This window comes from Camarhynchus parvulus, chromosome 7, assembly GCF_901933205.1.
Source record: "Camarhynchus parvulus chromosome 7, STF_HiC, whole genome shotgun sequence".
In the NCBI taxonomy this organism is placed as follows: domain Eukaryota; kingdom Metazoa; phylum Chordata; class Aves; order Passeriformes; family Thraupidae; genus Camarhynchus; species Camarhynchus parvulus.
This window is the reverse complement of record NC_044577.1, coordinates 179,193-205,464: the sequence shown is the minus strand read 5'-3', so window position 1 is coordinate 205,464 and position 26,272 is coordinate 179,193. Positions and strand designations below refer to the sequence as shown.

General features: G+C 50.7%; 1 protein-coding gene across 22 annotated transcripts in view; it reads left to right on the top strand.

Annotated features, from left to right (window-relative positions):
• Window positions 1-26,272, top strand: part of PCBP3 (poly(rC) binding protein 3) — a 53,943-nt gene that overhangs the window by 12,373 nt on the left and 15,298 nt on the right. For 10 of the 22 annotated variants that reach the window (XM_030952876.1, XM_030952858.1, XM_030952857.1 and 7 more), the window contains 8 exons: window positions 14,255-14,396; window positions 14,675-14,698; window positions 15,476-15,508; window positions 16,042-16,158; window positions 16,664-16,795; window positions 17,067-17,195; window positions 19,488-19,631; window positions 21,999-22,040. In XM_030952876.1, the coding sequence (XP_030808736.1) occupies window positions 14,328-14,396; window positions 14,675-14,698; window positions 15,476-15,508; window positions 16,042-16,158; window positions 16,664-16,795; window positions 17,067-17,195; window positions 19,488-19,631; window positions 21,999-22,040 (690 nt within the window). In that variant the 5' untranslated portion in view covers window positions 14,255-14,327. Of the gene's footprint in view, window positions 1-2,485; window positions 2,577-14,254; window positions 14,397-14,674; window positions 14,699-15,475; window positions 15,509-16,041; window positions 16,159-16,663; window positions 16,796-17,066; window positions 17,196-19,487; window positions 19,632-21,998; window positions 22,041-26,272 lie in introns of all 22 variants that reach the window. The other 12 variants (XM_030952870.1, XM_030952865.1, XM_030952864.1 and 9 more) reach the window with 3 other exon arrangements.

The following is a 26,272-nucleotide window of genomic DNA, read 5'->3' as shown; positions in this document are numbered from 1 at the left end:
CCATCAGCTCGGGGGTGTGGGGAGGCATGGGACAAGGGAAAGGGGTTGGTGCCCATCATGCCAGGAGCCACATTTTTCGTAGGCAGTGACGTTATCTGCCAAGCCATGCGCTGGTTCTCCTGAGTTAAGGGCTCTCATGGCTTCATGTGGGCAAAATACAACTTGAAGCATCTCTTAATCTTTAGCTAAAATGTCATATGAACTGGCAAAGTGCAGTTTTTCACCTGTTGGGAAGCAAAACCTGATTTGAGGTTGGAAACTTAGAACTTGTCTTGACTGATATGTAAAAAGGTCGGGTTTTGGGGGGAAAGAAGATGATGCTCCTTTGCTTCGCGTCTTCTGTGCTTTAGCCACAGATTTTTTCCCGCAGCTGAAAATAACAAACCATTTTAATCTAAGTATTGCTTGTTCTGATCTTTTAATCCAGCTTGCTTTCTGTCGGCACAGTGGCCTGAAATGATTTATCCGCTGCCTCTCTATTATATAATTATTGGGAAGATTACTGGGGACCCAGCTTTAGCTTTGCTGGGGAAGGAGGAGGGGGCTGAAAGATGAGGTGGGGGTTCCTGGAACCACAGAATCATGGAATGCTTTGGGTTGGAACAGACCTTAAAGGTCATCTCGTTCCAAACCCCTGTCATGGGCAGGGACACCTTCCACTATCCCAGGGTGCTCAGGTTTCTTCCCCTGTGGCCACCAGAAAACATGGGAACGGCAAGCGACGAGCTGGGTGCCTTGGGCTGTGCCCATAGTTTGCACTTGAAAATTTTAGTGTGGGGAGTTTCTCCCTCAGTGTGTATTTATTGGAATAGAGTGCCCCATGATCTGGCTGGAGCGTGACCCTCCGAGCCAGAGAGGATTTGGGTGGAACCCTGCACTTTTCTACACTGTTTGAGGCCTTTTGTGGCTGTACTTGTGGTTTTGGGAACAGCATGGTGAGACAGTCTGGCCTCAGGAAGAATCCGGAATTAGGGGCTGTGCTTCTGATGCTTCCCGTCTCTGTGCAGAGCCGTGGAAGGGGAACATCTGCAAGGAAGAACCAGCATTTGGAACATGGTGGTGATGCCAAGAAGGGCTGGAGGTGGCTATGGCTGCTTCACCAAGCTCAGCTGGTCCTCCCAGGAGCCTTAGGTGCCCCCCCTGGATAAAAGGTCTTGAGCCCTTGGGTGATGGGGTGGCTGGGGACAGCTGCTCTGCAGAAGGGCTCTACCAAGGGTAGATGCCCAAGGTAGATTTGGCCGTAGCTTTCAGGTGAACAGGTGTGGCATGGAAAGGTGGCACAGCCAAGAGTTGACACAGCCCAGTGAGACTTGGGTTGCCAGAAAAATGCCTCTTCTGGCTGGTCCAGCTGGCTTGAGCTCTGATGGACAAAACGTGAGGGTATCTGAGGGCTCCAAAAATTCCTTTTCCCTTCCCCAAATGGAATGTCTGGACACCAAAGGGCTGGTACCTGCCCTGGCTACTGAGGGAAGGACAGGAGATGCTTGGCCTGTGGACCATGGCCAGCTGGGATGTGGTGGCTCAGAGCTGGGACAAGGGGACACCCCCAGCACCAGTCAAAATCAGATACTGAGAGCAGTGGCTTGGCTTTCTTTGCTCCACAGAGTCTTGTGGATCTTTTTGGGATGCCCAGAATTGTGCTGCATTTTGGGCTGGGTGAGCGTCTGTGGGGCGGGACACTGAAACACCTTTTGGGCCTGGCGTGGCCAAGGGCTGGTGGGAGCGGGCAGTGCCCACGCGGAGTGTGCCACGCTCCCTCCCTGCTCTTGGTCCAGCTTCCCAGAAAGCTGTTCCAGGAGCCTCCAGAGGAGGAGATTGTCGTCTTTTGGAGCAGTTGTTGGGTGCATCAGCCAGGAGGGCAGCAGAGGATGGGCACAGCTGAGGAGGGGTCAGGAGCAACACTGGGGCACGAGATCATCTGGTTTGGGTGATGGAGCAGTTGTAACACACCCACTTCCTGCAGGGAGCCAGCTGGACTCTGGGATGTGCAGGCAGGGCTTCAGCCTGCTCCTTCCCACCAGAGTGCTGCTGCCTCTGAGATGGAGGGTTTAGCACAGCCCTCCTGTCCCTCCTGGAGGCTCTGGCCCTGCACTGGGTGGGCAGGCATCCTCTAAAACATGCCTAAATTTCCCCCTGCACATGGGCAGCGCACCAGAGCTCGTCTGATGCTGAGATCCTTTCTCCTTCGTGTTGGAAGTGTTGGCTGGTTCGCCCTCATCGCCTCAGGGCATCCAGATTTGCTCAGTGGCCTTAAAAAAAAATAATAAAAATAAATAAATAAATCAAAGTCCATGAAATGACAAGAGCATCAGCAGTGGGTGCATCCCCCTTTCCAGCAGACCCAGGGATTTGGGAGAAAATAGGTCACGTGCCCTTCATCCCATGCCACGTGGTGGATCTCCCAGGGCCAATGAGGTTGGGAGCCCTTCTGCGCTGAACAGCGGAATAAGAAAAAAATCACTGGGATTTTTTTTCCCCCCTGTAGCATTTTTCATCCTTTCCAAACGTGAAAAGACTGGCCATCTGTCTGGATCCCCCTCCCGCCAAAGCGGCACGAAAGCGGTTCTTTGGGAAAGGTAAGGAGAATTAATAGATTGTCTTGGTGGAAGACCACCCGCCACAGGCAACTTTTCCCACCACTGTAGGTCAGGGAAGAGTCCTGGAATGAGCTGGGTCCTGGGCTCTGGTGTGGGTTGGAAGAGCTTTGAATGCTTAGGAGCAGTTCTAAGGGAATCTCTCTTGGAGGAAATTTACATCTGTGGCAGTGTGAGGCGGGAATATGGGAGACATCGGCACGCGAGCAATGAGGTTCCCTTAAGTTAGCGGCTGCTCCCCAAATCTCTCCTAGGAGAAATTCCCAAAATATTTCTGGGAAATTATTTTGCCAAATATCTTTTTGTTTTTGTTTTTGCAAAAAAAAAAAAAAATTTCCAAATATTTTTTGTGAGTTAAATTTGACAAATCTTGCTGCAACTTTGTTTTGCAAAATCGTCATTCTCGAAGCGTGCGCTTCAGTTAAACTATTTATTAAATAGTTAAATTAGTTATTTTAGTTAAATTACATTTTACCCATGCCCAGCAGCCAGTGCTACCGTGTGTAGGGGGGCATCCATCTATCCATCTCTTCCTTAACCAGAATATCCAGCTGTTCCTAAATTCCGTGATTTGCAGCTCAGGCTTTGACATGTGTCACTTGTGTGTGCTCTTGGGTGGGAATGGCACAAATGGAATTGCCTTCAAGGAGTGGACACTAAAATAACAGGGATGTTAATCATTACTGTGGCTACGTAATGAAACCCCCAACCCTGATTCATTTGATTTTTACCTTCTGTTATTTTGTTTTGTTTGGTTTTAGGTATTTCTACTTTTTAGTTCCAGTATATTTCCAAACTTTTAATATTTTTATTTTGAATTCCATTCTAGTTCCAGTATTTTTAAAAAATATTTCTATTTCCATTCCACATCCATTAATTTTTAATGCGGTAAATATTCTTATTATTTAATTCCATCCTATTTTCATTCATTTTCTTTCCTTTTGCTGGGGAAATTTGATTTAGAGAGAGGAATCCCTTTTATTATGATGCTCGCTTTGTTTTCTGTTTGCCCTCAGATACCCATTTTCCTCAAAAAGGGTCTCAAAATTCTTCCTGATACCGTCATGTTTCTGTTGTATTTTCCTTGGTTTCATGATCACTTTATAAGTAGAAAAGTGAAATATTAGTGGCAAATGTTGTAGAGTACTTAAAAGCTGTTGAAATCAACCCCAAATTATCATCTCCATACTATAGAGGAAAAATATCCTCAGATATGTTTTTCTCATAATCTGAGATTTCTGGGATAATGTGATTTGAATGTGAACCATCTTAAAAAATCTGATTTTATTAATTGGAAGTCACGTCCAGCTTAAAAATAAACAAGAAAAAACCAGTAGCTCAAGGACATTGTGTTTAAGTTTCCATAAAATGATTGACCTTTGTTTTGACAGATGCAAGGACAGATGCTAGGCTGCATTTTGATACAGAAACCCAACCCTGAATTAAAAAAAAAAACCAACAGGCATTCTTTCCTAATAGCTGGGGTTTTGCTCTTAATACAGAATTCTAGAATAACTCGGTAATATTTCCAAAGCTCTTAATCTCAGACTTCCCCCTTTCTTTTAGGGGTTCATTTATATAAATATTTTCAGCGTTCTCAGACATAAAAGCAAATTTTTCTTCTTGGGAAATAACTGCAGGAAATGTTCTTTTAATCTTGCTGAATTAAGAGGACGCTTATTCCTTCAAAGAAAAATGGTCATTTTGAGGTGGGGACAAAAGGCTGCTGGGACAAATCTCTTTATAAGTGCCTCCAACATTATTTCAATGCTTTCACAATCGCATTGGTGAAGCTGCGGGAATGTAGCGTGGGATGCGGGAAGAGGAATGCTGTTGGGATCGCTGGCGGATGGAGCAAATCCCTCAGTGGCGGCCAGCTCCCTTTGTGGGTGGACCAGGGGGCACGGGGAGCTGCTCGCTGCCCGCCTTGAGGGATACTCCCCCGGCTGCCAGCCAGCCAGCCATGCTGCTTTGGTGGTCCCAGGACTGCTTTTCCCAGGGGATCAGTTGCTTTTTCCAGGCCCCCTCTTGGAAAATGGGTGTTTGTTGCGGAGCAGGTGGAGAGGGCGCCTTGCTGGCGGCATGGCTCTCCGTGGTGGGGGGGAACATGCCTGGCACACTGGGATGAGCTTGGTCCCGGTGCTGGTGGAGCACTGGGAGCCTTGACTGCAGGCTTTGTGTGCCTTTGGAGAGCAGGGGACGGTCCCCAACCCGCAGGGTGGCACCTCTGCCCTTGAGCCCCCCAGTCCTGCAGCGTGAGGATGGGTGACAGCCCCTATCACAGGAGTCTGATGGTTCTCTGCAGCTGCTTGATGGCCAGCTGAGTTGGAAAGGGAATTTGAAAGCTTCCCCAGTCGATGAGGGCTGTCTCCATCTGCTGAGCTTTTTCCCAGCTTTCTGCTGAACGCATCCATCCTGGTGCTGTGATCGCATGCACACACACAGATCTGGTTTAATTTATTTATTTATTTGGGGGTTGCTAAGTGAGCTGGCAGCAGGCAGTGGGGGCACTCTACTGCCACCAAACTCCCTCCATTCCATGGATGCAACCTTGGAGCTGGATAACACCCATGGCAGAGGCAGGTTGTGGCATTGGTGATGTCAGTGGCGCATCCCCCACGGATTTTGACAGACCCACGGCCCTTCAGGGATACAACTACTGCAATGGCTGTGCCCTCACTTCCAGGGCCAGGTTTGGGGACAGGGGCAGTCGTGATCCCATCTCCAACAGCCCCAGTGCCCAGCAGAGCCAGTTCACCCATTCCCTGGCTGGAGTTTGGCTCAGCATTGAGACCCGAGGTTACAGAGGACCTACCACAGGGAGAAGGGGAAAGGAGAGGCGGCTCTCCTTGATTGTAATCAGGGTTGAGGTTTAGCTGAAGTGAAAACAGATCGGGAGTGACAGTTTTGGAGCCTGCTGTCAGGGTCTGAGCGCAGCACGCTGGCGATCCACCCCCGGATGCCGAGGGCCCCCATCCTCCTCCTTGCCAGCTGGAGCGGGGAGAGCCAGCACTGCGCAGGATGGGGACAGTGCAGCCCAGCACGGCCACCACACAGCCCTGTCACACATGGCCCTGCAGCCCCTTCCTGCGGGCTGGGGACAGTGTCGGGTGGGACACGGCCCTGTGGTGGCCGTCGGTGTGGGATCCCCTGCTCCCGCCTCCTCCGGCCCTGCACCTGTGGGGGCTCGGCAAAGGAGAGATGGGATCAGTCTGCATCCCGACCGAGCCCCTGCGGGTGCTGGGTCGCTACTCCAGGGAAGGCAGAAACAAGAGTCCCATTTCCCACTGATCAGTCTCCCATTCCCAGAGAGCATCCATGACCAGGGTGAAAGTCATGGGTTTGGGATTGCAGACAAAGAGCACTGGATTCAACCATGATTGATGGGACCAGGGTGTTTGTGACTCCCCCCATCCCCCTTGATTGATCCCCACATGTTTCTGTGCTGCACCTAATCTGTCCCTTACGTCCCCAGCATGGCAGCTGTGGGGAGTGGGAAGACCTGTTCCCCCATCCCTGGATCAGGAGGGGCTTGGAACTGCCCCAGGTGCTTTGAGAAGTTGGGTGGCATTCATGAGAGAAGCCCCAGCCCCCCATGTTTCTGTCCAGCAGTGCCTGGACAGACTGCTCCAGGGCAGCCCATGTGCTCCTAACCTCATCCCTGTTTCCAGGGATTAGAGAAATGGAGATGGGATGAGATGAAGCAGTAGATTGCTTCGCTCTCAGGATGAAGGGATTTGTGGACTGCCCCCAGATCAGTGGATTGAAAATGAAGGGAAGTAGATTGAAAATGGAGGAAATTATTGGGATGATGCTGCCTGTGGGATTAAAGCCAGGGCAGCCGGCAGGCTCTGGAGGAGGAGGAGGTGAATGAGGGGGGTTGTGGGATGGCTGCTGCTGGGCACTGTGCAGAGATGCTCCTGGTTGCATCCTTATCTGTTTTGGAGGGCGCCCTGGAAGATGGGCACTTTCTGCTTTCCCAGGTCCATGGAGGGATTCTCCTTTCAGCTGTCCCCCAGCTGCAAGGATGTTGGGAATGTGCCTGGAGCTTTTTGCAGTGCCGTGCCTCTCATTTCCAGAATGCTGGGGAGCAAGCTGCTTGTCTCTGGAGGTCCACACACCTCCCTGTGCTCTCTCCTTTGCTAGCATCCAGCATGGGTCTGTGGCCATGAGCATCCTTTTTGGGGAGTCCTTTGGGTTCCCCTGAAAAATGACTTCTAAAATCCGGCACTTAGGGGGCTCTTATTGACTGTCTCATCCCTTGGGGTGTGTTTCCAACTGCGCTGGCTCCTTTGGGGCAAGATATGGGTCCTTTGGGGCTGATGCACAAGCCTGGCAGAGCATCCCTGGGGCATCTGTGGAGGCATCTGCTGCTGCAAGGTGGCACCTCCTGGCTTCTGTTCCTTGGCCTTTGGCTGGGAGGAAATAACCCTGAACTGGGTGCATCGGGCTTGGTGTCAAGGTTGTAAATGTGGTTGTTGAACAGAGATGAGCTTTATTTGCCAACACATGAATGTTTGGAAGATTTAAAGAAGGATAACTGGCAGCACGGCATGGCTGTGGAGAAGCTCTTTTCCTGGTTCTTCTTCAGTGCAGCTTAAGCCCCTCGCTCAAGGCCCTGTCCCTCTGCCCTCCTGTGCTGCAGAGCCCTGGTTCCTCCAGCCCTTGCCTGTGGGTCGTGTTTGCTGGCCCCAGGGCTGTGGGGTTGCTCTCTGCTGCCCGGATCTCCTGGTTTCCTTCTCCTGGTCTTGCAAGTCAGCTTGTCACTCCCAGCCACTTTCAGGTGGATGGGGAGCATTTCCTCTGTTCCTGTGCACTTAATTGCACACAGTTAAGTTGCAAAATTCTATCTTATTTTCTTCACATTGCTGCACTCATTTTGGCTTCTTGCTCTGCTCGCCAAGAGCTTCTCCCACCTGGGTTGTCACCTGGCATTTTAACAGGAATGTCCCTGATCAATGTTTTGGGGGGTTTTAGAGCATTTCCCAGCCATTTTCCAGTGGTTTCACCCACCCCAGCTCCCTGCACACCCCACAGTTACTCCGCTCTCCGGTGGGCTCGCTCCAGCTGCCCTCTGCAGCACTGCTTGTGGTGCTTCCCAAGTCCCACTGGCGGTCGGGGATGTGCACGCAGAGCGTGGCGCCGAAGCAGTCGCTTTCCTGGTCTCTGCAGTGCCAGGCGATGACGTTGGGGATTCTTTCCCCTGGCTCGGCTTCCGCAGCAGAGCCCGCCCCGCTCTGCAGTGCCGAGCCCCGCGGCAGGGTCCAGGCTGGGCGGCAGTGCGGTGCTGCTGGCGCTGCCTCCCTCAGCCCGCTGGGGCGCCTGGCACCCGCCAAGACCCAGCCAACGCTTGATCCTCGCTGGACCATCAGCAGCTCCCATGGATGCTCCCAGCCTCTCCAAAATAATGGCTTGGTCTTGGAGGGACAGCTGATATTTCTGGAAAAAACTGTAATTCCTTTTATATATCCTTTAATCTGCTGGCAGACAAAAGGAGAAAGAGTTGATGTTCCTTATCCCAGGAAATGTTATTTCCTTGGCACTCAGGGTCTTGCCAAAGGCTTACAGACGTGTGCCGGTGCTTCTGGCCACTGAGTCATGGTGGACCCGGCTGCAATGAGCATTGGCTTTCATCACCTCATAGGGGGAAGTTTCTGATGCACTTACGCAGTGTGACACTCACTGAAAATACTGTTTTCATTGGCAAGTTGTTCCAGAAGTAACTAAAAGAGTGATTTGGAAGTGGCTGAATTATAGCACGATGTTCCCGTCCCCTTCCTGCTCACCCCAACTTTCCAAAATTAGCTTTAATTAAACAAATTAACTGAGGACCCATTATTCTTTGAATAACTCTTAATAATTCTAATAACGTTGTTGAGGTAGTGGTTGAACAGGTTCAAGCCACTGGTTTTGCTCAAGGTCTCACAATCAAAAAGCCCTGAAAACAACCCAGACAAGGTTTTCTGGCTTTCCTAAGGACATCTAACATCCTGCTGCTACTGCATTGCATTTCCCTCACTCTGTGTCCGACCTCTGCTTGCAACACTGCAGCAGCTCATGTGAGCGAATGGGAATTCTGCATCCTAGATCTCTGCAGATGCATCTCTAAACCTGCAATTAAGACAAACCTCAAGGTTTTATCTCCCGCAAATGTATCAGGGCACAGAGATAGGTACTCTCATCCTGCTGTCCTGTTGCGGTGGGGAAAATTATGTTCCAAACCATCATGCTGGGGAGGTTGGCAGGGAAAGGCTACAGTTTCATCCAGTGATCTTGATACAAAAGGTTGCAGTAGTGGTTCTGCCGTCACAACAAAAATGAGCCACTCTCCCTGGACTGAGCTTGCTTTGGTGGAGGCTAATGCCTGAGCCCATAAGTGAGGCTCCACAGATAAAGGAGAAAACCAGGAAACAGGCTGGGAATTTCCTGGAGGGGAGGGCAGGTGTTCGGCTGGGATGCGGCTGTGCCCACTGCAGTGCGACTGCGCTGGAGCTCTGCATCGTTGTATCAGCACAGACATTCAGAACAAGAGGAAATGGCCTCAGGATGTGCCCCAGGAGGTTTAGATTGGACATTAGGAAAAATTTCTTCATGGAAAGGGTGTTGAGGCACTGGCACAGGCTGTCCAGGACAGTGGTGGAGTCCCCATCCCAGGTACTGCTAAAAAGGCGCATTGATGTGGCACTTGGGGACAGGGTTTACTTTGACAGTGCTGGGGAAACAGTTGGACTCCGTGTTCACAGAGGTCTTTTCCAACCTAAATGATTCTGTAAGACTGCGATCTCAGCTGGAGGGGAGCAGGGAAATGGGAGCAGATGACTGAGAAAGAAGCCTCCAGAGATGCCTGCTGTGGGGGCCAGAGCAGGACGTTCATCTCCTGTGCTGCTTTTAATGATTGTGGGCAGGGGAGAGGCAGGAATATCCTGCTGGCTGACGTACTAGGACGGCACAGGGCATCTTTTTTGGTAAAATGTTTCCACCGAAGCTGGAGAGTGGAGAGGAGGAAAGGTCGACCAAAGTGACTACAGCTATGGAAAATGGCAGCCGCTGGAATTGCAGCTTTGTTCCCAAATGGCTTTTGGTGTCACTCATGTAGATGGTGCTACTGGCCTCCCACAGCTTCATCTCCCAGCAGTTGAAGCTCATTTGGTGGCTGGTGCATTTCCATGTGGTTTAAGGTTTTTCCTCCTTCCAGCCCGGTTTTGACCTGGCCAGACTGTGCCGTCGTCATAATCCCGAGCTGGCTGCATTGCCGAGCTTCCCAGCCTCTAAAACACCGCGCTGGAAATCTCCGGATTAGGTCTTAATGGCAAGATCAAGTCAGCGGGAGATGAGTGGGGAGAAAGCTGCTGCTTACACAGATGGACAGTCAGCCCTCCTTGAGAAATGGGCTAGAAAGCCTGAAATGTCAGAAAAACATCCGCTTTCCTGGCCTCTCTGGCTTTTCTCTGCTTTTAACACATCCATCATTTTCCAAGGGTCAGAAAACCCTGCTCTGAGTTTGTGAAGACACCCTCACAGAGGAAAATGCTGTCTTGAGTGTTGGATGTTCTGTCCCAGGTGTTAATTCCCAACACTAAATTCTGCCACCCCTATGTGAAATCCTGGCTGTGGGACATTGCGGTGTGCTGGGGGATGCCAAGGGTTTGTGGCTGTCTTTAGCCTGTGTGCTGGTGGGGTTTGTGGAACACCAGAGAGTCTGGGAAGTGTGGTGGGTGTTTTCCAGGATGGCATTACCACTGAGCGACCAAGATGCTCCAGGGCGGGGTTTTGGGTGTGGTCCTCCGGGAAGGTGGCGCAGCAGGGATTGCACAGACCAAGGCCCTGCCCACCCTGCTCTTTACCTGCACAGGCCATCAAGGGCTCTTGGTCAACAGGGCTCTGAGGTGTTGGATTTTATCAGCCTGCACTAACCAGGAGAAGCTGTGGCTGCCCCATCCCTGGAAGTGTCCAAGGCCAGGTTGGACAGGGCTTGGAGCAACCTGGCAGAGTGGAAGGTGTCCCTGCCCATAGCAGGGGGGTGGAACAAGATGAGCATGAAGGTCCCTTCCAACCCAAACCATTTTGTGATTCTGTGATATGCCTACAAGAAAGTGGGATTTTCTAGAGGCCCTGTGATGGGTGTGGGGGTCTGATGGAGACTTTTTCCTTTGCATTGGCTTGGTGGTGCCTGTGAACTTTCCACTCAAACGTTTCAGGGAGGGGGTGAGTTATGCCAGTGGGGCATCTTTGCACAGAGTTGTCCTCTCTGTTTGTTTTTGGACAGCTTGAACAAAACATTCCTATGCCCCCCAAAAACAGCTCTAGGAAGCAAAGCTTGCTGGTGTGGGGCTTGTGCACCCAGCGAGCCCTAGGAATGCATGGCAGGAGGAAGAGGAAGTGGAGAACAAGGGCTGGCTTCAGCAAGCACAGAGCCGTCAATAGATAGCATCCCTGATAGGATATCAGAGGCATGATTCCCTGGATCCCAATATCTGCTTTTTCCAGCTCCTGTATGGAAGCTAGGCTGGAGAGCAACATCCAGCCCAGAGCTCCATTTCCCTTTTCCTGTTCTGCTTCGTGTGCCTCCTCCTGTACGATGACTGTGATGATTGTGTTATTGAATTAATTCAAAACACAGTGTTCAGATTTCCCCTAACTGGAAGGGAATTGCTCCAATTTTAGGGATGTGTTGGTATTTGTGAAGTATCAGCAAGCATAAACACAAGAGCGCCAGCTGAGGCAATTGTTCCAACCTCTAAAAAATGGGAAAAGAGAAAAATTGGAGTGCGTACGTTTGCACGTGGGGAAGAGGAGTCTTCCTGCTGGTCTGGGCTTTCATTTTCCCTCCTATGCCTTGTTCTCTGATTCCTGAGTTGCTTTGTCAGACATAGGGGATTCCTGATAGATGAAGGAAATTTCCCAGAATTTAATATATTTGAACCAAGGAAGAACCAGATTGCTCTGAGAACTGATGATGTCTTCTCCAGGCACTTTTGCAAAGGCAGCTGCAATTAACAGGCCTATTTACTGTGGCATTGGATCATCCTTTGGAAGGACATTGTCCTGCTTTGGGGCAGATCTCCCCTTGCTATGGTGCAGAACCTTTTGGCTGCTCCTCATGCATGGAAGAAGGATGCTCCAGTCCTCCACCTGTGGTTGCCCAGGTGTGATGCTTGGCAGAGCCTCGCTTGACTCACTGTGCAGCTTCCCTTCTGGGGCCTGGCTGGACACTTCTGTCTCCTAATTCTGTGTCTTTGACCTCTGTGGGGCTGCACCTGCTTCTCACTGGGCTGGAGCTGGGCTCTGTATCTCCTCTGTCCATTGGGCCGCATGTAATGGTGTCCTGGGGGCTTTCAAGTGGGGGACAAAGGAGCCATTTCAGAGCTGTGGTGAACAAGGCAGAACACGATGGTGAAGAGGAAGGGGCTGAGATTGTTCTCTCCAGGCAGGGAATGCTCTGAAATGCTCGAAGTGACATTCTGGGGGATAATTTTTCCCAGCCCTTTGTCCATGTAGAATGAGGGCTGTTGGGGGAGGCCTGTGCCCAGAGTAAATGCTTCGGATCTATTGTTGCCATGCCTTCCACTGAGCTCATGAGCCCCCTATAAAACACTTACCTTTCACTAGTATGATTAAGAAAAGGCCAATATAGCTTTCCTGCTCACTGGAGCATGAAGCGTGTTTAATTTAATAATGCTGATAAATCTTAAAGCCAGGAGCATTTGGCTAACGCATGACCCACTTTTTCAATCAATTGGAAGCATTTACGTAACAGCCTGATGCAGGGTTCCTCCTGCAAGGGATGGCAAACACCCTCCCTGCCACAGGACCAGGGGGAATGGCTTTAGACTGAAAGAAGGGAGGATTAGATGAGATTTTAGGAAGCAATTCTTCCTTGTGAGGGTGGAGAGGCCCTGGCACATGGTGCCTGGGGAAGCTGGATCCCTGGAAGTGTCCAAGGCGAGGTTGGACTCCAGGGCTTGGAGCAGCCTGGGATAGTGGAAGGTGTCACTGCCCATGGCAGGGGAGTGGAATGGGATATCTTTAAGTTCCCTTCCAACCCAAAACATTTTATGGTTCTCTGATGTCTCTGGTGAGGAGTTTGTCTCCTGGCACATTGTGAGCACTGGAAATGCTGACCTCCACCTATGTGCTTATTGACCCTTTCTGGCACTGCCTCCCATGCATGGGAATCAGCCTGGGGTTAACCAACACAGCCTGGGGTTAACCAACACAGCTAGTTACTATTTTCCTTCGTTGTACACCTTACAGTAGGCTCAGTCTTGAAAATTCCTGATCTTGCCTGTTCTGTTACAGTCTCTCAGCCCATTCCTGTTGCTTTAGTCTCCAATGTCGTTGCCTTTTTCCTCGGAAATACTCTCCTTTTCCCCACCCTTAAAAGCACCTTTTGGTTGACCTGGAACCACATGGTTTGGGTTGGAAGGGACCTTAAAGCTCATCTCATTTCACCCCCGCCATGGGCAGGGACACCTTTCACTCTGCCAGGTTGCTCCAATCCCTGTCCAACCCGGCCTTGGACACTGTCAGGGATCGGGACCCCACAGCCTCTCTGGGCAGCCTGTGCCAGTGAATCTGTTTTGGTGTTCAGCACATTTCATTTCTTATCCTTCTTGTGAGGATTCCATCTTTTTTTTTCATTTGTAACATGCAGCAGCCTCAAGCTCCATGTTTGCATGTAGGTCATAAGCAGCCTCATTCCCAGTGAGCCAGTGTCCTTTAGCTTCAGGGAATTCTATCTCCCTGCAAACCACGTGGGTTTATCCGTTCTGGGTTTCATAATAACCTCTGGGAAGAGGTTTTGCATCAAACCCATATCCCAGCCACGGTCCGTGCATTGCTGCTGTTTATTCATCCTGACTTGCATTAGAGCTGTACTTGAGAACTTGTTTATCTTCTGCTTTTTTTGCTCACATAAGTCCCTGTCTGAGCGAAGGGAAATGCCAGATGCTTGTGAGCAGGATGAAAAATCTCCCATCTGATACAGACCGAGGGATTAAATACCGTGAGGGAGAATTGCTCTGTATCCCTCAGCATTGCCTGTAGAAGAATGCTGGCACCTCCCTCTGGGACAGGACTGCTCTCCCCATGCAATGGGCTGCAGGGACATTTCATATGCCACGTCCTCATGCAGAGATGCTCCTAAAGAGGCATCAGGCATGAAAAATGAAGGATTTGTTGCCATTCTGTGGTTTTTATTTATTTCACCCTCTTGACTTCAAAACATCAGTGACCCTCTAGAGGGCAGAGGAGGAAAGAGAGAGAATGGAAAAGGAAAACAGCATGGTTTCCTTAGATATTTGTGACATGAGTGGCTGGAAGGGATGTGGTCCGCAGTCTGCCCAGCTGGGAGCTCTCAGGTCAGGATGTGTGGCAACCAGGATGCCAGTTCTGTCCTTCCCATTCAGTGCTCCTAGAGTCAGATGGACAATCCTGACCACAGAAAAGGTGCCTTGTGGTTTTCTTTATGCTGGAAATGGTGAACTTCGGTTCGCTAGATAGGTGCCGTGGTCGCTTTAAAGCCCCACTGCAGCCGCTGCCCCTTGGCCAGGCTGCTCATCTGATGCCCGGGTCCTGAGTTGTTTTTTAGCTACTCTGTGGGGTCTGTCGCACCCTGAGGAACTTATCCTGAGAGCCAGCCTTCCCCGCTGTGTCCCCAGGTGATCCCGCCAAGGTGCTGCCTGTGCCGGGCTGCTCTCCCAGCTAGCGTGCGTCTCCCGTTCCCGGTAGGAAATGGAGTCCAAGGTCTCCGAAGGCGGCCTCAACGTCACCCTCACCATCCGGCTGCTGATGCACGGCAAGGTAAGGGGCTCCCACAGTGGGGGTGTCCTCACAGGTCCCTGTCCCACCTGCGCAGCCCCACACACAGCTCTGTCCAGCTGTCCCAGCCCCAGGAATAGCTGTCCTGCCGGTGGGGAGGGCAGCATGGTGCTCCTGCTCCCTCTCATTCCTGCCCCTCAACCCTGTCCCTCTGCTGGGAACAATGTCCACCAGGTCTTCACTTCATTATGGGGTTGGGTCGGATTCTCATCACGTTTTCTAATGTCAGTTCCTCTGGTTTTTGCTTTTTCTCTGTGTAGGAAGTTGGAAGCATCATTGGGAAGGTAAGGATGCCTTTTAATGTACCTTTGATGCTGTTCCTGCACCTGTGGTGTGGCATATGCCATAGTCACCTCTTTCCTGTGATGTCCTGAAAAGTGTTGGGTGCCTGAGCTAGGTGCTGCATTTGTGAGCCAGAAATTAGGAGAAACCCACAAAGGGGTCAAAAGACCATTCCCCTGAAAACCTCACCAACCACCAAACTGTTTCCAGCTGCTTCACTGGGTGATGGCTGGGAGTTTACAGTCATGTTGCTCTGGTGTTTTCATCAAATAACTTCATTAAGAGATACTGAAAATGTCACACAGATACATTTAAATTATATTTTAAGTAATTCTATAGCCCCTGTCTCTGAGGCCAGAGGACTCCATTTACCTTGTCGAAAAAAGCTTCCTGAGTTGCTCTGGTGTTTCCACAGTGTTTTGGAAAGTCCTGGCTATACAGGATTAGGGGTTTTTTTGGGTGGTTTTAAAAGAAAGGTTTATGGTGGCAAAGACTTTCAGCATGAACACGTTTTCCCTGTATGCTTGTGCCTTATTTGTCCATCAGCGTGTCCAACTCTGGGAAGATTCACAGTTGTGAATTTGTATATACATATTTGATCATTTACATGCTCAGCTCTTCAGCTGACCATCACGTGTGGATGCAGGGCCAGGCATCACAGCTCCCATGTTTTTGGCTACACATTGGCATGTATTAGGGAGATGCATTTTCGGTAGGGTTGTTTTAAAGGTAGAAGTTGTGAATTTTCAGTAATGGCTTGGTTTTCCCTCTTGTTTCAGAAAGGAGAGACCGTGAAGAAGATGCGTGAGGAGGTGAGCAGCCTGCTCCGTGGATGATTTGTAGGGGGAAGGGAGTGCAGATTGGCCAGAGCTGCATATTGCCCTGTGTGATATGTGCAGTAATTCCCGGGGTCAGGACAAGCAAGCCAGCTGTCCCCAGAGCTCTTTGGACCAGTTTTTTCCCTTCACACTCAAACTCCTGTCACGTTTTCCAGAGTCAAACATTTAATGAAACTTTGAAATTAAGTAACTTGTAAGGTGCTTTGAGTTTTTCCAGGGTCTTTGTGCCTGCAGCTCCCGGGGAGTTGTCAGGACAGTGAGCAAAACTCTTCACAGGCAATGGCCCCATGAGCTGGTCTTACCTCGATCCCATGGGTTTGCTTTGCGATAAAACATTGGAAACCCTTTCTAAGGGTTGGGATAAGGCAGGGCTGAAATCATTGCAGAGGAGGGGTGGGAGTTTGGAAGGTTAGCTGGAATGCTGTGAGGCTGGCACAGGTTTCAGGCTGAGAGAGGACCAAACCTGCTTGGCTGTGGCTATTCCAGGACTCCTCTTCTCTTTCCAGAGCGGGGCAAGGATCAACATCTCGGAGGGGAACTGCCCTGAGCGGATTGTGACAATCACTGGCCCCACCGATGCCATCTTCAAGGCTTTTGCCATGATCGCCTACAAATTTGAGGAGGTGAGAAATGTGAGGCAGCCCATGGCTGGGGACAGGAGTGCCTGCTTGGATTTTACTAACTGGGACATGGCCTCAGCACAGAACCTTTCACACATCTCTAACTAGGGTGGGTTTGGAGCACAAGTCTGATGGGGAGCAGCTCAGGGCGCTGGGCGACTGAGCCTGGAGAAAAGGAGGCTCAGGGGGGACCTTCTCGCTCTCTACAACTGCTTGGAAGGAGAGTGTAGCCATTTAGGGGTTGGTCTTTTCTCCCAGGTAACAAGTGACAGGACCAGAGGAAATAACCTCAGGTTTGGGTTGGATATTAGGGAAGATTTCTTCTCTGGAAGGTCTGTCAGGCCTGGGAACAGGCTGCCCAGGGCCGTAGTGGTCACCGTGCCTGGAAGTGTTCCAGAGGGAACACTTCAGTCACCTGACCACAGTGTGTGTAGATGTGCCACCTGGGCACTGGAGGTGGCTCTGGTCAGGTGCCAAGGGCTGATGTGCTGTACTTTTCCTTCCCAAGGACATAACCAACTCCATGAGCAACAGCACCGCTACCAGCAAACCTCCGGTGACGCTGCGGCTGGTGGTGCCAGCGAGTCAGTGCGGGTCCCTCATCGGCAAGGGGGGCTCCAAGATCAAGGAAATCCGAGAGGTAAAGGCAGATTCTGTTTCATTATTGCCCTTCAGTGCAGCTCCTCGGAGCTGATCTGCATCCAAGGGGGAGCTGCCTTGGAAAAGGGGATCGCTGTGCTGCATCACGGATCACATTGCTTCCCGGGGTGGTGCGGCTGATGTAGGAGCAGCATCCCACGGGATGCCACGTGCCGGGCCCTCGGGAGGCGCATGGTGTCGGGGCTGGAGCTGACTCTGAGTGAAAGTGTTCAGCTGTGGGATTTCTCCTTCCTCTCTCTTTCTGTCTCCAGTCCACAGGTGCTCAGGTCCAAGTGGCGGGGGACATGCTGCCCAACTCCACGGAGCGGGCAGTGACAATCTCGGGGACACCCGATGCAATTATCCAGTGTGTCAAACAGATCTGTGTGGTGATGCTGGAGGTACAGTCTGTAACAAAGAGGGTAAAGTACATATGGAAAAAAAATCCCAGCTGGCCCCACCAGAGTGCTGGGAGCTGTAGAGCGTGTCTCTCTCGTCCCCTGCACCACGCGTTGTCGGACCACTCTCATTTCCTGGTACCTCTGCTGGAAATACACCCCGTGTCTTTTCCCCACCATTGTCTGTAGTTTCTAGAGTCCCACACTGGAAGCCTGTCTGGTTGGGTGCCCCAAAGGAGGTGGTTTGTGTCAGAGCAGGGGGTGGCTTCAGGGCAGAGGGGTGCCAGCAAGCTGGGACAGCCTGGCCTGGCATCCCAGCAGCACTCAGGGTGCTGTGAGAAGGATATGGGGGCTACAAACAGCCACTGCTCCAAGAACCTGGTCTGTGCCTCACAAGGACCACAACCAGGAGGAGGAGGCCAGAGCATCCCCTGCACTGAGGGAGCTGGAACTGGGAGCACAAGGCTGTGTTCCAGTGAGGCACAGTGGGAGTGGTAGTGAGGAAGGCTGGTGGAGAGCAGGGACTGTAGAGCACATGGATATATGTCCAAGGTGCCCTTTTCTGGGATAAATGGTGACAAGCAGAGCTGGAAGATCTCTGCCATGGAGAAATGCTGCTGTACCAGTTGCTGGAGATGACCTGAGCCACATGCCTCATGTCCACACCTGCCACCTCAGATGGGAGAAGCTCCAGGAGGAAAGCCTCTGGGACACAGGATGGTGACACATTCCACTCCTGGTGCATGCCGGAGACAGACAAAACAGGGACCAATGTAAGGCGCTCTGCCTAGCTGCACAGCCCTTTCACAGCAGGAAGGAGCATGTTTCCCACTGGAAAAGCTTCAGATGTGGATGGCAAGGCTTGGTGAAGGTGATGCAAAGCCAGGTGGAAGCATCTTCAGCTTGGCAGCAGCACATCTCGGCAGGGATAGCCAGGAGCCACATTACCCATCCCTGCTGGCTGTGATGCTCAGGCAGCTGCACTGCTGCCAGAGGAATTTTGGATGACCAGGTCGCAGACTGCAGCCCCTGATGACATCCAGGTCATCATCAGACCGCAGCAGAGATGAGCCTGACGTGATGCTTGCCAGGTGTATTAAAAAGTTTTTCTCACAAAGCAAGATGTGCTGCTCCTCTGTACAGCTCAGCCATGGGAAAGAGAAAAACCCACAAGTCTTCTTGCAGTCTGAAATCTGGAAAGTGCCCTGGCTTTAATGGCTCATAGAGATGTTCCATATCACCTTTCAGTCTTAAACAGATAATCCCGTCTTGTCCCCTCCAAGATTTGTAATGCAATAAAAGAACAAGTGGGTTTGGGATGCTGGAGATGTACTTTGATCAGCTTTCCCACAGACAGGTGCTTAGCAGCAGGATTTAGATAATGCTGCTTTCCTACGAGTAGATATCCAAAGAATGTACAGGAAATTTTTTTTTTTCCATAAGAGAGTGTAATTTCTATTGCCTGTCCTTATATAGCAGTCACTGAGTTGTTTAATTTTGGGTAGAAAGGAAGAGGAGAGCTCAAATCTCTCCTGATCCCTAGAAACTTCCATGTTTCCTATAGCCTGTAAGTTGTTCAGGAGAAAACCAGAGGAGGAACCTGGGTGAGCAGCTCCTGCGCATCGCACCTGCGGCTCTGCTCAGACCTACCCAGGGACCCGACAGAGAGCAGCAAGACCACAGAATCACGGAATCACAGAATGTGTGGGTTGGAAAGGACCTTAAAGGCCATCTAATTCCAGCCCCCTGCCCTGTGCAGGGACACCTCTCAGCTGACCACAGGTGCCTTGCAGCACCCATGTCACTGCTCAGATGGCGATGACCGCACCAAGGCCTGACGGTGACCCTGTTCCAGCAGTGAGGAAGATGAGGGCAGCCAAAGAGCTTGAGCATGGTGCTGGGTTGCTCAGATGGGCTGTACCTCCCCACCTTGCTGTTTGAGGCTCTCCTCAGGGCACTCTGAGGAGGGTTCCCGGAGCCTAGAGCAGGAGATGTGGTTTGCGCAGAGCAGAGCAAAGCTGAGGGAGGCGGCAGAGATCCAGGAGGCCATTTAGGGGCCCGTGCCTTGGCAGGGGATCTCCCATGCCCCAGGTTGTCCTTGTTGCCCATGAAACCCCTCTTTCCCCCGTGTGCTCCTGTCCAGAAACGCGGTGTTGCCTGGTGCGGGTGTTGCCGCGGCGGCCCCGCCGGCCCCGGGGGCCGTGCTCCGTTAGGTGCTTTCTAACACTCTTTTTGCCGCCGTTTCAGGAAAGCTGTTCTAATGTTCTCTCTCCCTCTCCTTATCCCTTTTCCTAGTCCCCACCAAAAGGTGCCACCATTCCCTACCGCCCAAAGCCCGCCTCCACCCCTGTCATTTTTGCAGGTGGTCAGGTAAGAGCCGACCCGCTTGCAGCCTCCACTGCCAACCTCAGCCTTTTACTGCAGCACCAGCCGCTGCCCGTTAGTGCACTCAGGTTTCTTGCCTTCTGACTTGCATGGTGTCATCCCATCCATTGTGTGCCACGGCAGCTGGACTGAAAGCTCTCGGCTTAGCTCCTGTGATGGATGCTGGACAATGAGCAGAAGGGAACAGCCAGCCTGGGGAGACACAAAGGAAGGGCTGGAATTTACTTCACTAGACCCAAGTTCAGTATTTGTCAGTGGTTAAGAAGGAGAGGATTAGAAAAGCATTGTTGAACAAGAGCATGTCACTTCTCTCTGGCACCTCCAGCTCAATTAGAAATACCTTTGTGTAGCTGTAATTGGTCCATGGTAGGAAGGGCTTGTCACAGCTACTTCTCTGCTCAGGGCAGCCACCATGGGAGAGCCGTGTCCCCCTCCTTGGTGCTCAGCTGGTTTGGGGTACTGCTTCCCCCTGTGCCAGAGCCTGCACTGTGTCACCCCAGTGACACTGCAGCCTTGCAGACGTCTCATGCTATTTCCAGCCATGAGCTTTGGGGTGGTTTTTCCTTTGTGGGATGACCATCACAGGGGTGAGATGGAGGTTATTCTGAAAACAAAAATCAGCAGAAACAAGAGCTACTGAGCACATGGCTGTTTCTAAAGAGGGAACTTGCACTGTTGCTTTCTCCACCTCATCTCATCACCTCACCTGGTGACTGAGGGCCTGCCTGTAGATGCCACCCTGCTGAGGTGCATGGCATCCAGCAGGGGATGTACCTTCCCAAGAGCTCCAGCATCCAGGCAGGGCCAGCACCACAAAACCACAGCTTATGCCACCCAGAGCAGCTCCACACAAGTTACTTAATTTCTCTCCAATCATAATAAATAGAAAGACAAACTAAGAACTGGAGCAAAGCCCAGAGCACAGGCTATTCTAGGCTGAATTAGTCAATCATCAGGATCAGGAGTATGTCACTCCATCTGAGCAGCCGTCCTGGAAAAGAACTTCGAGTCCAGCTGCCTGGTCTGTTCAAAAGGGAGAGTGAGATGGAGGCAGCAGTTCTTCTGCTGTGAATGGCTGGTTTCTTGGACAGAAGTAACATCATGCGAGGAAGCAACTGTCTCTGAAGTGAGAGTTCTTCCCAATGCTGGGAGCCCTTTGGCTCTGCCCGAGGGGTGGCACGGGGCAGGTGGGTCGAGGACAGCTGGTGACAATGGTGGCAGGTGCTTGGGGTGGGATGAGCCTCCAGGAGCTCAGCAGGCTGAGTGATGTAGCAGCCAACGGCTGCTGCCAAAGGGACCAGCCCTCAAAGGTCAGAGTTGAGTTGCATCTGTCCAAGACACCTTCCTGCCCTTGATTACATTTTTTGACTCAGTTTTTCTAATCAAAAACCAATGGCTAAATTAAACCACCAGGACAGGCAACTTTTCAACCTCTGTCACATCCCCATTGTGCTGGGATGCTGGTGGGCACTGGGACAGCCATTTTCCCTTTTCCTCCTGCATGATTTTGGGGGTTCCCTTTACACAAAGCACTTTGCTCTTTGCAAACAATGCAGCAAATCTGCAGGTGGTTCCAAGGTTTTTTCCTTTCATTTTTCTTGGCAATCTTTACTCTCCCTTTTCAAAGTGTTCTCCATCTATTTTGCCATTTCTTTCAGAATCATCTGAATAATGTGTCAACAAGTGAGGTATATTTTGCTAGCTGGTTAAGTCCTAAATATTGGGCTCTCTAGTGTCTGGCTCTTCACCCACATCGGTACTTATTTTGAGGTTATTTACAAACAAAAAGAGAAAGGGTTGCTATAAAGGATGGGAAAAACACGTAAACCCATTTGCCTGGCAGATGCTTGCATGGATTTATCAATTACAGCTGGTGAAAGGCATTGCAGTGCAGGCAGCCTTCGCCTCCATGCCTTTCCAATGCCCCAGCAGAGCACTGGAATATGCTGGGTGGATGTAAAGCATCCACTGGGACTTGTGCACCTGGAAATATGGAGAGGCTCACGCAGCTGGCTTGCTTTTTGGGATCACGCTTGGGCAGTGATGTCACTGTGCACCTGCTACACAGGTTCTGGTTGTTAGAGGGGCACTAAAGACCATCCACTTTCAACCCCCGTGCAACTGATCCTTATTTTTTGTACAGCAAAGACCAGCCACAGCCTGATATTCCTGCTCCATGCAATGCTGGCACCTATAAAGAGCTGCCTCTTTCCTTCTGAAAAAGCCAAACTGAGCCTGAGCTCTTGAAGTCAGATAGCTCAGCATGCTCTAGGTTTGAATGGAAGGTGGAACATCTCCCTCCTGCCCCAAGAATTTGGTGCCCCAGGGAATTTAATGTGATACAGGGGTTCCCAACAGAGGGATGGAGTTCTCTCCTCGTGTCCTGCCAGCCCTGGTAACATCTTTGCTTTTCCTTTACAGGCCTATACAATTCAGGGACAATACGCTATTCCACACCCAGATGTGAGTTTTACCCTAATTTTTCTTATACTCTTTTCTGTCATCTGCATGCTACTGTCAATTCACATAATATTAATATTAGCCAATAATATTAATAATGTATTTTCAAAGTAACTGGCCGTGTGCAGTATCTGTAATACCTTGAGTAGCCTTTTAGCCTGTTAGCACTAAACTTTATTACTTCTGAGGACTTGGCCTGATGCTAAATTGTTTGCATTATTCAGTGCTATCCCTTTGTTCTGAGAGAAACCTGTGCATTTTGTGCCTCAAAATGATCAAAACAGGGGAAAAAAAAAACCCCAAAACTTTCCCTTCTATTTTCCCCTTGTCTTTAAAATTTTGGTAATCCAAGGGCATATTTATCTGCTGAGTGCCTTGGTGGGGTGGGAAGAAGCCAGAGCTCTGGCTTCTTCCAAGCCTGGGCAGGTATGTGCCTTTCTGAAGGGGTGCTTCTTTGGGTGACATGGGAATTGGCCGAGCCCCCCACCGTGTCTCCCAGAGGGACGGCGAAGGTGTTGGTGCTGAATCTCACCTTGCTGAGGGCCCCCAGAGCAACGTGGTCACCCTGGGTTTGGTGGCTGTCTCGCTGCTGTGGGTGGCAGGGCAGCATGGGGACAGCCCCCACTTCACCTCGGGCTCCTTGGTGCAGAGACAGGAGCTGCTCTGAGCTGCTCTCACTGCGGCTTGGGCTCATCCCCTGGGCTCCCATGCCTGTGGGGGGACATGGAGGGATCAACAGCTGGAATGCGTGCACCTGAAATTACCAAGGGAAATAGAAAATCAGTCTGTTTGGAGGATTTCTTTGAGGAAAGCAGTGAAGCTCAGCTTCTGAGGTGGTCATGGCTCTTAGAAAAGGCAGGGACTTCCTGAAGGTGTTTCCAAGGGGGTAAAATACCCATGAGGTCTCATTGCAGATGGTCTCTCCTGCTGTGAGATGGGTTTGCAGTGGGGCTGAGGATGTGGCAGTAGGTGGAAAGCCTTCTCCAGTCATCCACCCGTGGCAAGGGGTGTCGCAGACATCTTTTTCACTAAAAATCCTTCCTTAGGATTTTTTCCCTTCTGAGGAGCTGAGGCCTCAGAGACAAGATGTAAACAATAATTATGGGCTGCTGTGGAATGCAACAGGGTGATCCGTGATTGGTCTCGTGTGGATGTTTTGGTTCAGTGGCCAGTCACGGCAGAGCTGGCTCTCTCTTTCCATCCGAGCCCGCTGCCTTTGTTATCATTCTTTTCTATTCTATTCTTAGCTTAGCTAGCTTCTGGAAACCTTTCCTTCTGTTTCTTTTTAGTATAGTTGTAATGTGATATATATATATCATAAAATAATAAATCAAGCCTTCTGAACATGGAGTCAACATTCTCGTCTCTTCCCTCAATCAAGAGCCCTTGTGACCACTGTCACACAAGGGGTTGATGCAGCTCAGAGTTCCCTTTTCCAGTGAGTGCGTTGGGTACTAAATAATGGAATTAGTTTTTCCGTGGTTGAGAAGGTGGCAAGGCTGTTTGATACCACAAATGCCTGCCCTATATGGGAACATTTGGGAGCAATAGGCTGGATTGTCATCCTAGGAGAAATGGTTTCACTGGAATTAGAGGAATCCAGGCTTTGGCTTGTGACACCAGTATGTGTGTACTCTGAACAGCCTGCTGTGATGGTTGATATAAGAAATATTCCTAATTATGTACTCTTTGCTTTTCCTCCAAAAGCAGAATATAACTAAATAACCTGTATAGTTAGGATAGATCAATGCAGTCTTTATCCCAGTTTTTCTTTGCAAGTGGTGCCAACAACTCAGTGTTTTCCTTGTTCCTATATTCCTCTGATTGTCAGGATTAAAATACATTTGCTGACTGCACTCTGCCTCACTCTCAGCAAATTTCCTGAATAAAGCTGTTGGTACAGGGGCTACTCAATCCATCCTTACTCTCAGGGTGTTCTTTCAATGACTGGTCATTTTAAACAATGTTCAGTGTAGAATCCAGTCTAGAATGTGCTTTTAGGACATTTTAAACACATTTTAGGTGTCTGTGTTTAGTGGCTGCCCTTTGCAAAGCAGGCAGAATTTTGAATGCCCGGTGTGTTCTCCTGCCATGATTTTGTCCCTGGAGAAACACTCCAGGACAGGGGAAGCTTTGGCTCATGAGCTTTGGCTCATAAGAGGCTTCAGCATTGCCTGGGTGTTTTTGGCTGTTTGGGATGTGATGGGTAGCTGCCTGCTGTCCCAAAAGCTGCGGGATCATAGAGTCAGAGACTGGGTTGGGTTGGAAGGACCCTTAAAAGTCATCTCACTGCAAACCCCTGCCATGGCAGGGACAGCTTCCACTGTCCCAGGCTGCTCCAAGCCTCGTCCAGCCTGGCCTTGGGCACTTCCAGGGATCCAGGGGCAGTCACAGCTTCTCTGGGAACTCTGTGCCAGGGCCTCAGCACCCTCACAAGGAAGGATTTCTTCCCAGAATCCCATCTAACCCTGCCCTCTGTCAATGTGAAGCCACCTTGTCCTGTAACTCCGGGCCCTTGTCCAAAGTCCCTCTCCAGCTCTCTTGGACCCCCTTTAGCCCCTTGGAGCATCTCCGTGACCTCCTCTGGACTCGCTCCAACAGATCCATGTCCTTCCTGTGCTGGAGACCCCAGAGCTGGATGCAGTACCTCAGGTACAGTCTCACCAGAGCAGAGGGGATGAGCTGGAAGAGATGGACGTAGCAGCTTTTTCTGTGACACTTGGATGCAGCCATCTTCTCCTCTCCTAGACTTGTTTATTGCTCTAATTGCAGGGGCTGCATAAATAGCACTACCTGAACTATGTCTGGAAGGTCTGCTAGGTCAGTGTTAGAAAAGATTTTGGTCTCCCCCACGTGGCAAAGCAGGACCCCTGTCCCAGGGCATGGCTGGAGCCCACTGGGCAAAGAGATTTCATCTGGAGTCCTGCCAGTGGGACCAGGTGTCGCAAGGAATTCCAGAAACAGGGTGCAGCTCCAGGATAGTTCTGAAGTTAAAAACCAGTAGATGCTGATGTCCCTGCTCCCTGCAGGAGCAGTGGCATGGCCAGTGTTATCTGGAGACAGCTGTGTCGTGGCAGGAACCCATCATATCACACCTTTGGCTAAAATAAGCCAAAGACAGCCAAAATAGGCACAGAGATGTGCAGACACCTCTTTTTGTGGAGTGGTGAGACCTCTCCCCTGAGGCAGCAGAGGCTGGGTGTCCTCATGCCTCTCCAGACAGGACAGGGATCCCACAGGTAACCTGACCAGGAATTTTCAGGTGTTTCACTCCTTCCTGCTGCTTCCCTCCAGCCTCCCCCAGCGCGCTCAGGCCCCCAGGTCAGCTCTTCCCAGCATTTCCCCCTCACTGCTGCCAGCCGGACCTCCTCACTCTCCCTCCCTAGCCCTGCTGCAGCAGCAAGGAGGCGTTTGAGTCTTGTTGTCCCCCAGAACATTGAAACTATAACTCCTGCTGCCCCATTGCCAGGGATGATGGGCAAAAGAAGCAGTTTAAATTTAGGGGGTGAGAATGGTGCTGACAACTCCCAGAGCACCTGTGAAAGTGGGAGGTTGTAAAGAGTCTCCCTCCTGCTCACTGCCAGTCTTCAGCCCAGTTTGGTTTGTTTTTGTTTTCTTTTCCTGCCTTTTTGGTTTTTTGTTTTGTTTGGTTTTGTTTTGGTTTTTTTTTTAATTTGGAGCAGTAAAACTGAGCACAAAATGTATTCCAAACAAACGCCTCTCTATAAAACTTCCTGACCAGGCAGCAAAACCTCCTCAGCACAACAAGGGATACAAGGATCTGAAATACCTACTGGTCATGGCTGAAGCCCATAATTCCCCATATTTCTTACGAGCTGGCATTTAGAAATGCAGTTGATCCATCTCCCAGAGGCCCTTCCCATTGGAGGCGCAGCACAAGAATGTGTGCTGTAGGGACAAGCGCTGACAACGTGGCTCTGGTGGCACAAAGAGGGTTCCTGGGTGCTGGCTGTGATGCTCACCAACTGGCCCTGCATGGAGGCAGAGGAGTTGAACTGACACTAAGAATGGGCTTCTTGCTGGTATCGTACTTCAGACCCTGACCAAGCACTTCTGCCAAAGATTTGGGCTTTGTGCTTTATTGCACTATACCCAGGCCAAGTCCTTTCTGCTAATATTTTTGCCATGTCTCACCATGGCTTCCTGGTTTGGTTTTTTTTTTTAGGTTTTTTTTTTTTCAGTTTGTTTTCCTTTTCCCCCACCCGCCCCATTAT